The sequence below is a fragment of the Lynx canadensis genome, chromosome C2, assembly GCF_007474595.2.
Source record: "Lynx canadensis isolate LIC74 chromosome C2, mLynCan4.pri.v2, whole genome shotgun sequence".
Lineage (NCBI taxonomy): Eukaryota > Metazoa > Chordata > Mammalia > Carnivora > Felidae > Lynx > Lynx canadensis.
This window is the reverse complement of record NC_044311.2, coordinates 36542079-36553583: the sequence shown is the minus strand read 5'-3', so window position 1 is coordinate 36553583 and position 11505 is coordinate 36542079. Positions and strand designations below refer to the sequence as shown.

The 11505-nt window shown below is 51.2% G+C and overlaps 1 protein-coding gene across 1 annotated transcript in view; it reads right to left on the bottom strand.

The window, feature by feature from the left end:
- Window positions 1–2394: 2394 nt before the first annotated feature.
- The window catches only part of SPSB4 (splA/ryanodine receptor domain and SOCS box containing 4), a 65194-nt gene continuing 56083 nt past the window's right edge, over window positions 2395–11505 (bottom strand). The window contains exon 2 of the mRNA XM_030330041.1: window positions 2395–3706. Coding sequence (XP_030185901.1) covers window positions 3579–3706 — 128 coding nt within the window. The 3' untranslated portion in view covers window positions 2395–3578. The remainder of the gene's footprint in view (window positions 3707–11505) is intronic.

Genomic DNA, 11505 nt, shown 5'->3' with positions numbered 1-11505 from the left:
TTAGTGAAAGATGGCCCCCAAAGAAGCCAGCTGCTGGCAGGAGGGTTTGAAGAGAAAGCAAAGGAAAGAGGATGGCCTTTGTCCAGAAAGTGGCAATGTTAGATGGGGTAAAGCTCAGCTCTGTGGGAGGCTGTGCCCCCCATATGCTCTGTTCATAGACAGTTAGAAAGCAGTTAGCGGGACTGTCTCAGCAAGTGCCTCCAGCAGAACCAGGTCATGGAGAGAAAGGCTGAACCTCAGAGAACGTGCCAAGGATGAGAGAGAGCTGGGGGCTGGGTTGTGATGAGCACTGGCTCTGGGGAGTGGTCAGAGGCTCCCGGGATGCCTGCACTGGCGCTCGCGCGCGCGCGCGCGTATGTGTGTGTGTGTGTGTGTGTGTGTAGACAGTGCTAATACACTAGGAACCCTGGGGACATGTCACACATCACAGGCAAACTGAACTAGTGCTTGAGGCAGGGTGGCAGCACAGTGGCTCTTGACCTGAGCCCATCTCACCAGGGCCTAGAAGCTCCTGCTTTGAGGATGGGACAGCAGGAAGTTCCCCCACCCAGAGATCCACCTCCCCCACCCCCCACCCCTGCTTTCTGTGTATGGCTCCCTCTCATTTCTTCCCAACTCTGCATCTCTGCACTGGTTTTCCTTCACCATCATCAGTCCTGGGCCCTTTCCGCTCCCCTCCCTGCTCTCTAGCCCTGCCCAGCTCCTTTCTTCCCTCTGACTTCATTCCATGGCTTTGCTTCCTGTTACCGGTCGCCAGCTCAGAATGGGAGGTCCAGCAGGGCAGGGCCACATCCCCTCCTTCCTGTTCTGGCAGTGCTGGGCACACTCCAATGCCCAACAATACCTGCGGAAGGCTAAGGGGGTGAAAGGGCTTGAGTTCCTGGAGGCTCATGGCCAGGTCCTTGGCTCTAGCAGGAATTCCTCCTCTCCCCCAGAGACTTTCCTTGCAGGTTCCATGGGCATCCCAGGTACAAGGGGGGCACTTCCACACACATCTCCACCTCGCGGGCCTTTGCTGAGACCACACATCTGGTCCAGGTCTGTGTGGGAACAACAGGCCCAGGCTCTACCACCCCAAGGCTCTCAGCCCACTGGGACAGCCAAGCCAGCGCTTGGGCAAGGGCCCTGGGAGCTGGGAGAGGCATCCTCAAGCCTGGGAGGCGAGGAGCAGACTCTCAGAGCAGGTAGAGGTTGGTAGGTGGTTTTAAGGAGGGCTTCCTGAAGGAGGGTGAATCTAAGCTGATCTTAGAGAAGGTAAAGCAAGGACAGGGAGAGTATTGCTGGGGTGAAGGAAATTACATAAGCAAGGCGTGGGCAAGACAGGTGTCTTTAAGCTGGAAAGTTGGTGCTGAAACTAGGACCCTAGGAGTCAGGAGAGGAAGGATCCTTGTCCACTGGCCACCTGGTCTAGCCACTACAGTGTGTAGAGAAGGAAGTGGTTTACCCAAGGTCACAGCACATTAAGTCACAATGCTGGGACTCAAACCCAGGCCCCCTGACTCGCAAAACTGAGCCCAGCCTCCACCCTGACATCAGAGCAAGGGAAGAACACTGACCCGGGTGGTAGGCTTAGCCGGTCTGATGCTTTCGGTCCATCCTCACCAAGGTTGTTTTTGCTGAAAAAACAGGTATGAGGAGTGCCTCCTCCTCCAGGAAGCCTTCCCTTCAGGCCCTTATCTTCCTACACCAGCTTTGTGATCTTCCTCTCCCTTTATTAGTCCGTAACATCTGTAAACATCTCCCCTGGAGGGACAGATCTGCCTGTGCTCCGGGTCCTCAGAGGTTGGCACCGTGCATGTTGGTGGCCTGTACTGCTGAGTGAATGCTGTGCCCGTCCTGGCCCAGACCTTGTCTTGAACTGGCTCCTGACCTGCTCGCAGCTCCAAGCCTGTCTCGGCTGCACACTCACCCTTCAGCCGTTTGCACCACTCCTCGATGATGACATGCACATCCAAAGTCACATCCAGTTCCACCTCTGGGTCCAGTTTGAAACTGTTATCCCATAGGGTTCACCCTGCTTGACCCTGTGCTCCTTGCAGAGCCCACCCTTGGACACCCCCACCCCGGCATCGTCCAACCTGTTTTCCCACCGTGGGGACTAGCTTTGTGGGGACCCAGGCCCCAGACACATTCGTTCTTCTGGGGCAGGCCTTTGTAAAGTGACTCGGGTTTGGGCTCAAGTGGGAATGACAAGACGGAAGACGCGAGAAGAGCCTGGAGAGGGGTTCCCACTTCTGCCTTATGAGGGTCTGGGAACACACCAGCCAGGCTGATGAAGGACGCCCTCCCATGCCTCCCCACACAGCACTTAGTAAACAGCGGAAGGACTGAACAACACACTTTATTAGAAACGCTCCTCATTCATCAGTCAAATTCACATTAAAGTCGGGGGAGGCGGTGCCGTCTGGGGCTCTGGGATCCCACTGTGGTGACAATTTCCAGTTATAACGGAGTCTGGACACAGCTCTGGGAGCGCGCGAGAGATGCCCGACAAGGGTGGTGGCGGCATCCCCAGGAGAGGACCAGGCTCGGGACCCGCACCCCTATGGGTCCGGGGCCGCCCATGCAGCCCCAAGCTGATAAATAAACAGCACATCGCACACACACTTGAAACAGAAACAAACTCGTTCGTGTCTCCTAAAGTGAAAAAATAATTCGCTCAAATAAAGCTTTGTGACGGCTAGGTACATCCGAATGGACGGTTGCCTAGAGTCCCTCAGCACCCCAGGAAGGCTCCGCAGCCTGAGGCCATCATCCACTCGGGTGTCACAATGCCCCCACTTCCCCCATTAGCACCTTTGGACTACGTACTGCCCTCACCACATTCCTCTTTTAAAATGCCACCAGATGTAAGATAATAATAATCAAGGCTACACTCTGTCCCCGGGGTGAATTAGTCAGACTCAGCTTCCCCGAAGAGAGGTGCCGCGGGTAGCCAGGGAACTGTGGGTCAGCGGTGGGGACAGAGGGCACGTGAAAGGGTAAGTAAACAATGTGCAAAGAGGTAAGCTGGAAGGGGTCTACACACGGCTTTGTCCACTTGCCAATTCTGTCATCAGGCATCCCTGGGTAACAGTCTTTCAAAGGAGCACAAAGTCCCGAGGTGTCAAGAGGGCGTCGACACCAAGCTGCTTTCGTCCTTCATCACTCGGCCGCACTTTTCTCCCCGAGCTGGCCAGTCTTCCCCAGCCCTGTCTGCACCCGGGCACACCACAGCGAGCCTCCCGCCCAAATGTTTCATTCATTCTCATGAATAAGGAGACACGCTCTGTGATCAATACCGGGGCTTCTGTGTCTTCTTGGTCGGGGGGCAGGATCTCCGCTGGGCGCAGGCTCCGGGCTCCTCATGGCTCCCAAGGAGGCGCCTGACTTAGGAGGGCTGCCTCCAGGGTGGCAAATACTGTTGGCAAGGGACATTTCACTTTCAACGTTGGGAACGCGTCCTGGTCCTTTCCAAGAACGGAGTGTCCTGGCGCTCTGGGGCGAGGAGGAGGACGCCTTCCTGAATGTACTGTGTGACCGTGAAATGACAGGCCCAGGCCCTGCTGTGTGTGGGTCCCCACTGCTGCTCCTCAGCCTCACTGGTACTGCAGATAGTTTTTGAGAGACTGAGGCAGGGGCAGGGCGCCGATGTCCCGTAGGCGCTGGCGGCCCAGGGCCAAGCGGATGGATCTCCGGCACAGGTCCATCAGCGGCAGGGGCTCAGCTGCAACGAGAGGAAAGTGGATTAGTCTTGCCGCTGCCTTCACACACCTGCTCACCCCTGCCTACCATCTGCCCACCACAGGCGCACCTGCTCCTCTGATCTGGCCTGCAGGGCTGGGACTCCTCCTCCGGGAAGGCTTCTTCAGTTATACTAGCTGGAGGCTTAGAGCAGGGGTTTTCAAACTGTGGGAAGCAACTGATTAAAGAATCCCGAAACCGGGGTGCCTGGGTGGCTCAGTTAGACTAAAGAATCCCGAAACTGGGGTGCCTGGGTGGCTCAGTTGGTTAAGTGTCGGACTTCGGCTCAGGTCATAACCTCACAGCGCATGAGTTCAAGCCCCGCCTCGGGCTCCGTGCTGACAGCTTGAAGCCTGGAGCCTGCTTCAGATCCTGTGTCTCCCTCTCTCTCTGCCCCTCCACCGCTCACTCTCTGTCTCTCTCAAAAATAAGTAAACATTAAAAAAAAAAAAAAAAGAGGGGCGCTTGGGTGGCTCAGTCAGTTAAGCCTCTGACTTCTGTTCAGGTCATGATCTCGGAGTTGGTGAGTTGGAGCCTGGCCGCGGACTCTGTGCTGACAGCTCAGAGCCTGGAGTCTGTTTTGGATTCTGTCTTCTTCTCTCTCTGCCCCTACCCCTCTCACACTCTGTCTCTCTCTCCCACTCAAGAATATAAATAAATAAATAAATAAATAAATAAATAAATAAATAAATAAATAAATAGAATTCTGAAATCAATTCATTGGATGGTGACCAGCAATTTAAAAAAATAATTAAAAAAAAAAAACAAAGAAGAAAGACAAGAAAGAGAAAATGGAGAACAATGACCATAGCAAGAGTAAGTATTCCACGAAAGCTGTTTCTCTGATATGCATGTTCCGTGTGTCTCAATGGAAAAAATACTTCTCTCTGCAGGTCCCGATAAAAATGAAAGCCTCTGATCTAGGAGGGGATCTGCAGTGGCCTTCCTCTTAGAAACAGGTTAGGCTTGGGGAGGCTGTTTGAAATTCCATTGAACCCTCAAACTTCTCCTGTAGCACCTTTTGATAATCAGCAGAGGGATGTATTTTCTTCTAATATCCAGTTCTGGGAAAATTCATGAATTAAAATTCATAACCCATAGAACATCTGGATGTGGGACCAAGTTTAATTAGTTTTATTGCACACATATTTATTAAGCTCTTATTCTCTTCCAGGCCCTCTGATTGGACGTAGGTATACAGAGATAACTAAACCAAGGCCAGAGGCAGTCCTGGAAGTAGAGAAAGGCTCAGGGCTGGAGTTTAAGCAGGTGAATACTTGTAACAGAGTGTAATAGATGCAATGATTCCTAAGTGCACAAGGGGCAGAAACTGGGCAGTTCCTATGGAAGAATTGTTTGAAAGCTTCAAAGAGAGGATTGCTGAAAAGGTTTTGAAGGATGAATAGGAGTTTTATGCCACATTAGGGAGGGGAGTATTCTAGGCCTAGAGAACAGGCAAAGGCACAGAGGCATAAAACAGGACAGCCTGGAAGGTCTGGAAGGAGAGGAATGGTGCTGGTCAGCTGGGTCAGGAATGAGAGGATGGTGGTAACATGTTGTCTCGTATGGCTTGTATAGGGCTAGTTTCCCCAAGCTGATGGTAACACGTTAGAGGCCTAATGCTGCATCTTTTTTTTTTTTTTTAACGTTTTTGTTTTTGTTTTTGTTTGAGAGAGAGAGAGAGTAGGGGAAGGGAGAGAGAGATAGAAAGGAAGACAGAGAGAATCCCAAGCAGGCTCTGCACTGTCAGCACAGAGCCCGGTGTGAGGCTCAAACTCATGACCCCAGCCGAAATCAAGAGTCGGACACTTAACCAACGGAGCCACCCAGGTGCCCCCTGGAGCTGCATCTGAACACTTTTTTGGTAACAGAACAAGTGACAGTTTAAAAGCATCTATAATGTGCTAAGATGCCATAAAAATGTAAGTAGTGAATACTAACACAAGAGTTGTGATAGGAATAATATAAGGGATGGGAAAGAGGTCAAGAGTGTGTTTTGGAGGAATTTTCATTTACGAGAGCTGCGGAGTTAATATGGAGAGCCATTCGAGTTAAAGTAGGACGTGGCCGGTGCACTGGAAGCCACACACCAGAGTGTTCCCAGCTCTCTTTCACTCGAGACGAGGCTGTGCTGTGTGGCATATCCACGGGGAGTATTGGTGGCTTTAAACATTCTTGCCTCCGTATCCTCTTTTGACCCTCATACGAACACTCATGTTGGCCAGGGAGGCCTGGCCTCCTGTTTTTCAGGCCCAGAAAGCAGATCAGTCACCGTCAGTCACATGGTCACACAGTCACCATGCCTAGACCCACACCCGACACCTCTCTTGAGGCGTTCCCATAGCTACACCCTGGTACCCAGCTCTCCTTCTCCCTGTCCTCCCATCTGGTTCTGATCCAAGCTTTGCGCTGCTCCCCAAATCATGCCTCTGTGAACACCCCCTCCCAAATCCCAATCCTCCTATCTACTTATAGTTACTTTAAGTTGTTTATTTATATATTTTTTTATTTGAGTATAGCTGACGCTCAATGTCACGTTAGTTTCAGGTTAACTGTAGTCACTCTTTACTGAAGACTTATGTGGTCAGGTGCTGTGGGGAACTGCTCACGTGAATGTATTATCAAACTCATATCACAACAACCTTTTGGGGTAGAAGTTATTATAACTATTATTATTACCCTCATTTTATTGATTTATTTTTTAAGTTTTTTTTTTTTTTAGCTTATTTATTTTGAGAAAGACGGAGATAGCATGAGTGGGGGAGGGACCGAGAGAGAGAGGAGGGACAGAGGATCCCAAGCAGGCTCTGCAGTGTCAATGCGGAGCCCAATGCCGAGCTCAAACTCACAAAACCATGAGATCGTGACCTGAGCTGAAGCCAAGAGTCAGATGCTTAACCGACTGAGCCACCCAGGCACCCCTATCCCCATTTTAAGGAGGAGGAAACTGAAACACAAAAAGGGTAAGTCACTTGCCCAAGGACATATGGCCGGTAAGGGCCCCAGCCAGGAGCCAGTCCCCACTCGTGGCAGAGCCCACGTGGGCCCCGTGCACCAGGTGTCCTGACCAGAAGTGCACTCTTTCTCCACTTAGACAAACGTGGCAAGGGTTTTCAATTCCATTCCTCATCACAAGCAGCCTGTGAACTTCTTAAAGGGCATGAGCCGACTCACCTGTCCTAGGACCTACAGCCCTCAGTCTGCACACAGGGGGATGGCCCGGAAATTGTCTGTTCAATGAACAAATTGATGTTCTGCCTCGGGGCATGTCCTCTATAGATGTTTTAAGCTACTGGAATAAATTGCTCTTACCCAGAAGCATGTCTGCCTTAGCTCCCCCATGCTCTTGTAAACCCCCCCCCCCCAACAGGGCAGGTTTCAATTCAGGTGGGGATTTAATTGTGGTGGGGATTCAGTGAGCTGGAAAGTGTAACACACTTAGCATGATAACACAGAGTAGGTGTTTAACACGTGCTATTTCTAGCTATCTCCTCCCCACCCGTGCATTTGTTTGGTTGCCCTTGGTGAGGATAAGCTTGGGGAGGGCTGTTAACAAGGTAGGTTTTGGCTCTGAGGGGAGAGGGGCTGGCACTTTGCATCAGGAAAATTCTGAGCTGTTAATGTCTGATAATCATGCCAGAGCTTGAAAGCTTCCTTAAATATTTTAAAGCTCTAGGCACACATCAGGTCCTCAATCCCCAAAATGCTAAGCCTTGTCAAGCAAACCCAATGCCCTGTGTGTTCCCTGCCTAGTTAGGGGCTGAGGAGGAGGAAAGAACTCTGTTTATCCTCATTCCTCTGCGGTCTTTGAAATCAGTCCAGAGCCCAACTCCAAAGGAAGTGAGAAAGGGGGCTGGGGCTGGAGTTCAGGGCACGTCTTTAGCTCTGAATAGGAAATAAAAATCATCTCTGCTAATTTCTGAGCGACCTGTAAACTGAAGGTTGCACAGCAATGCCAGGGTGCACAGAGCAAGGCCTTGCTGCAGCCATGGAACTTCCAGCACTTCAGGGATGCCAGTGTTGGCTGGGCCCACCCTCCAACTCCTCTCTCTGACTCCCCTTGGCTTTGGAACCCTTCGGAGAACTGCCAAATGCCGAGGCTTGGAAATGATCAACGAGGTGGGAAGAGAAACACAGAATCTTTCAGCACAGGAGCCATTTTCAGAAATGTTTTCCAACCAAAACGACAATTGGAAAGGAGTCATTGTTCACAAAAGCACCTATGCAAGTGGCCAATAAGTATGTGAAGAAGTGCTCAACTTTATGAATCGCCAGAGAAAGGCAAACTGACACTATAATGTGACTCTGCTGTCTGCCAGCCAGAATGGCCAAAATGAAAACAAGGCAATAGCAAGTGCAGACGAGGATGTGGGACAACTGGAGCTCTCATGACGCTGAGAGCATGTAAGCTGGCACAACTATTTCGGAAAACTAAAGCTGAGGCTGTGGCCTGCAGATTTCCTTCCAGTGTGCACCAGTGTGCTAAATGCAGGTACACGAATGCTCCTAGATGCATTATTGGTTTTTAAAGTTTATTTATTTTGAGACAGAAAGCGAGCAGGGGAGGGGCAGAGAGAGAGGGGGAGAGAGAAAAATCCCAAGCAGGCGCCGCACTGTCAGCACAGAGCCTGATGCGAGGATCGAACCCACAAACGGTGAGATAACAACCTGAGACGGAGTCAAGAATCAGACGTTTAACCCACTGAGCCACCCAGATGCCCCAGAAGCAGTATCTGTAAGAGCACGAATCCGGAAACAATTCTACTGTCCGCCAACAGTGGAATGTAAGCGTAAATTGTGTATCTTCACATAGCACAACCCTAACCAGCCATGAGAAGGAGGACCCACAATTACATGCAAAAACACGGATGAATCACAAACATAATTTTGAGTGAAAGAAAAGTACATTTTGTGTGACTTCACCTATAAAGTTCCCAAAACAAGATGATGACATTAGGGCAGTGGCGATACTGGGCAGGGGGCGATTAGGAGGGGCAGGAGGAGGGGCGCCTGAGTGGCTCAGTCGGCTAAGCAGCTAGGCAGCTAAGTGTCAGACTTCGGCTGATGTCATGATCTCATGGTTTGTGAGTTTGAGCCCCGTGTCGGGCTCTGTGCTGACAGCTCAGAGCCTGGAACCTGCTTTGGATTCTGTGTCTCCCTCTCTCTCTACCTCTCCCTGGCTCACACTCTGTTTCTCTCTCAAAAGTAAATAAATATTAAAAAAAAAAAAAAAAAAGGAGGGACAGGAGGAAGCTGGGGGACAGGTATTGTCCTGCTCTTTGAGTTCTGGTTGTACCTGCGTGTTCAATTTATAGAAACCATCCAGCTTTGTCACCTGAGACTTGCATGCTTTCTGCATATTTATACATCAAAAATGCATTTACATTAAGAAAAATAAAAGGTCACTGACTGAGTGGGGAGTGCCTCCACTCCATGGTTGGGGGGTGTGGACACAAGCCAGACGTCTTCCCAGCGGCCTCAATGGGGCCAAGTGAGGAGAGGAAGCTGCTTCGGAATCCCGTCTCCCGCTCCCACCACCAGTGGGCCAGGCAGTTGGCTCACCTTCTCGGGACCACATTTTTCTCATCTGTAAAGTGGGGACAGCAACACTTCCAGCCACGTGTTGTGACGATAGTATGCCACAGCATGCTCCTTGCCTTAAAGACATTCTCTCTACGGTGGGTCTTATTTCAGGCCATCAGCCCAAGAGGCACCATTAAAAATAGGAGCAATTTACTTATTGTGTTTCTAAAAATGCCTCAGTACATGGTCCTAATTGACAACGCTCTGCTCTTGATGAAGATTTATTGAAGCTGGGGCTGCATGTCTGGTTCCACGCTAAAAATATCACAAGGCAATCATTTCCAAGGTTCTGTGGTGACCTGAATTCTTCCGTAACTCTCCATCAACCCCTTGTACAACCCCAAGTAAGCCACGGAACTTCTCAGGGGCTCTGTTTTGCTGTCAACGAAGTGGGGAAGTTAGATCATCTGGCTTAGAGAGTCCATATCTGTGATGGAAACGGTGAATGGTGGAGATTTCACACAGGGATTGGTGGCTTAAGCAGCTTCCCTGGGCCCCTTGAGGTCTCCTCTGCTCGCAGTGGAAGATGCCAAGATGTGAGTCCTACCCTACATCCATCCCTACGTTGATATTTTGAAAAAAGATCAACAGTTTAAGGTCAGGAGATGAAATTCTTTTGCAACAGCTATAGACAGTGGTCAGCAGAGAGAGGAAGGTTTGAGCGCCAGCCTTGAAACCTGAACTTCATTAGACGTGGGTACTGTTTGTTTTTGGGAAAAGAAATGAGAAGACACGCATATGGGCAACCACACACACGCTCTATATGCCTGACACCGTGCTAATCACTCATCCATAGGCTATGGTTTTGGTGTCAGAAGACTCAGAGAATTCCCTGCATGCCTCCGGGCCTCCCCTCATGCTGCTCCTTCAGCTGTCAGACTCCCCGCCCGCCTGCCAGAAGCTTGCCTCCTCTATAGGACCCCAACTAGGTGTCACCTCCTCGCCAATGGCGTGGCTTCTCTGCCTTCTGTGTCTATACCTGTCAAGTGTCGCTCCACTTAATTACACAAATGGACAAATATGTCATTACGCATTCACTTCTAAAATGTATGGCATCCCTGTACCAACCGGCCCCATCATGCTCCGCAGGGACCTCAGCTCATATCCAGAAAGCATTTGGAATCTGGAGTTTTCTCTTAGCAAGCTTCACTGTTTCCCCAGCAAAAAGTGTTGTGACTGCAGCTGGGACATAAGCAGCGTTTTCTGATGAACTCTGTCCCAACAAGCGTCACTGGCACAGATGGTCCCCACAGCACAGGTGGGGCCCGCGTTTTTCTCCCCAGGATAGAGAGCGAGCGAGCCCCTTCACGAGCATGGGAATGCTGCACAACAGAACAGTCCTAAATAATGCATGGCCTTCCCTAGCAACACCGCGGAGCAGGGACGTGGGAAACTTCCAGAGGGGAGAATCCGGAACAAAGTGTGCTAGGAAACACCACCTGAACTGTGTGAGGCTGTGCCTGAGGCGGCAGCCTGGACCCCCGGCTTCTACCTCTCCCGCCCATGTCTCTAGAAAGGGCAGAGGAGATGTGCACCTGTGTGCACGTGTGTGTTTAAAGGATCTGACAACAGTACTGGAAAGCAAGACAGGCAGTCAGCAGCCTAGACGTTCGGATAAATTCTGGGAAGACAGGGACAGGACGGTGGAAAGATCAAGCAGAGAACTGGCAGCCCTGTGCACCAGGGCTGGACACGGCTCTCACCAAAGGAGCCCTGGAGAAGCCCCAAGCTCCAGCAACAGAGGGCAAGACATGGGCTATCATCAGGGTAATCCCTTGGAGAACTACAAGCTCAGCATCTGGGACAGCTGAAGCCTCGGCTCGCTCTCTGCAGGAGACAGACAGCCTCGGGGAAGCTCCTGGTCAGCGCTGCGGTCAAACAGAGATGCCGAGTGGAGCACGAGCCAGCCCTTCTCCACCGCAGAGGGCATGCTGGCCAGGGGGAGACGCTTTCATCTGGATGAAGCGCCTGCGGGTCTGGCCCGCCCAGCTCCCTGACCCAGTCCTCTCCAGAAAGGTGGGTCCAGAAAGACAGCGGTCACCCGAAGACTCCACAGCACTCCCACCGCAGAGGAACTGCACTGCTACGGAGCGAAAAGCAGCTACCCTTCAGATTCTGAAAGGGGAGCCTCTGCCCACCCAGTCTGATTGTTACTCAAGGAGGTGCTCCTGCAGAATGAAAACGTGCTCCAAGAAACAG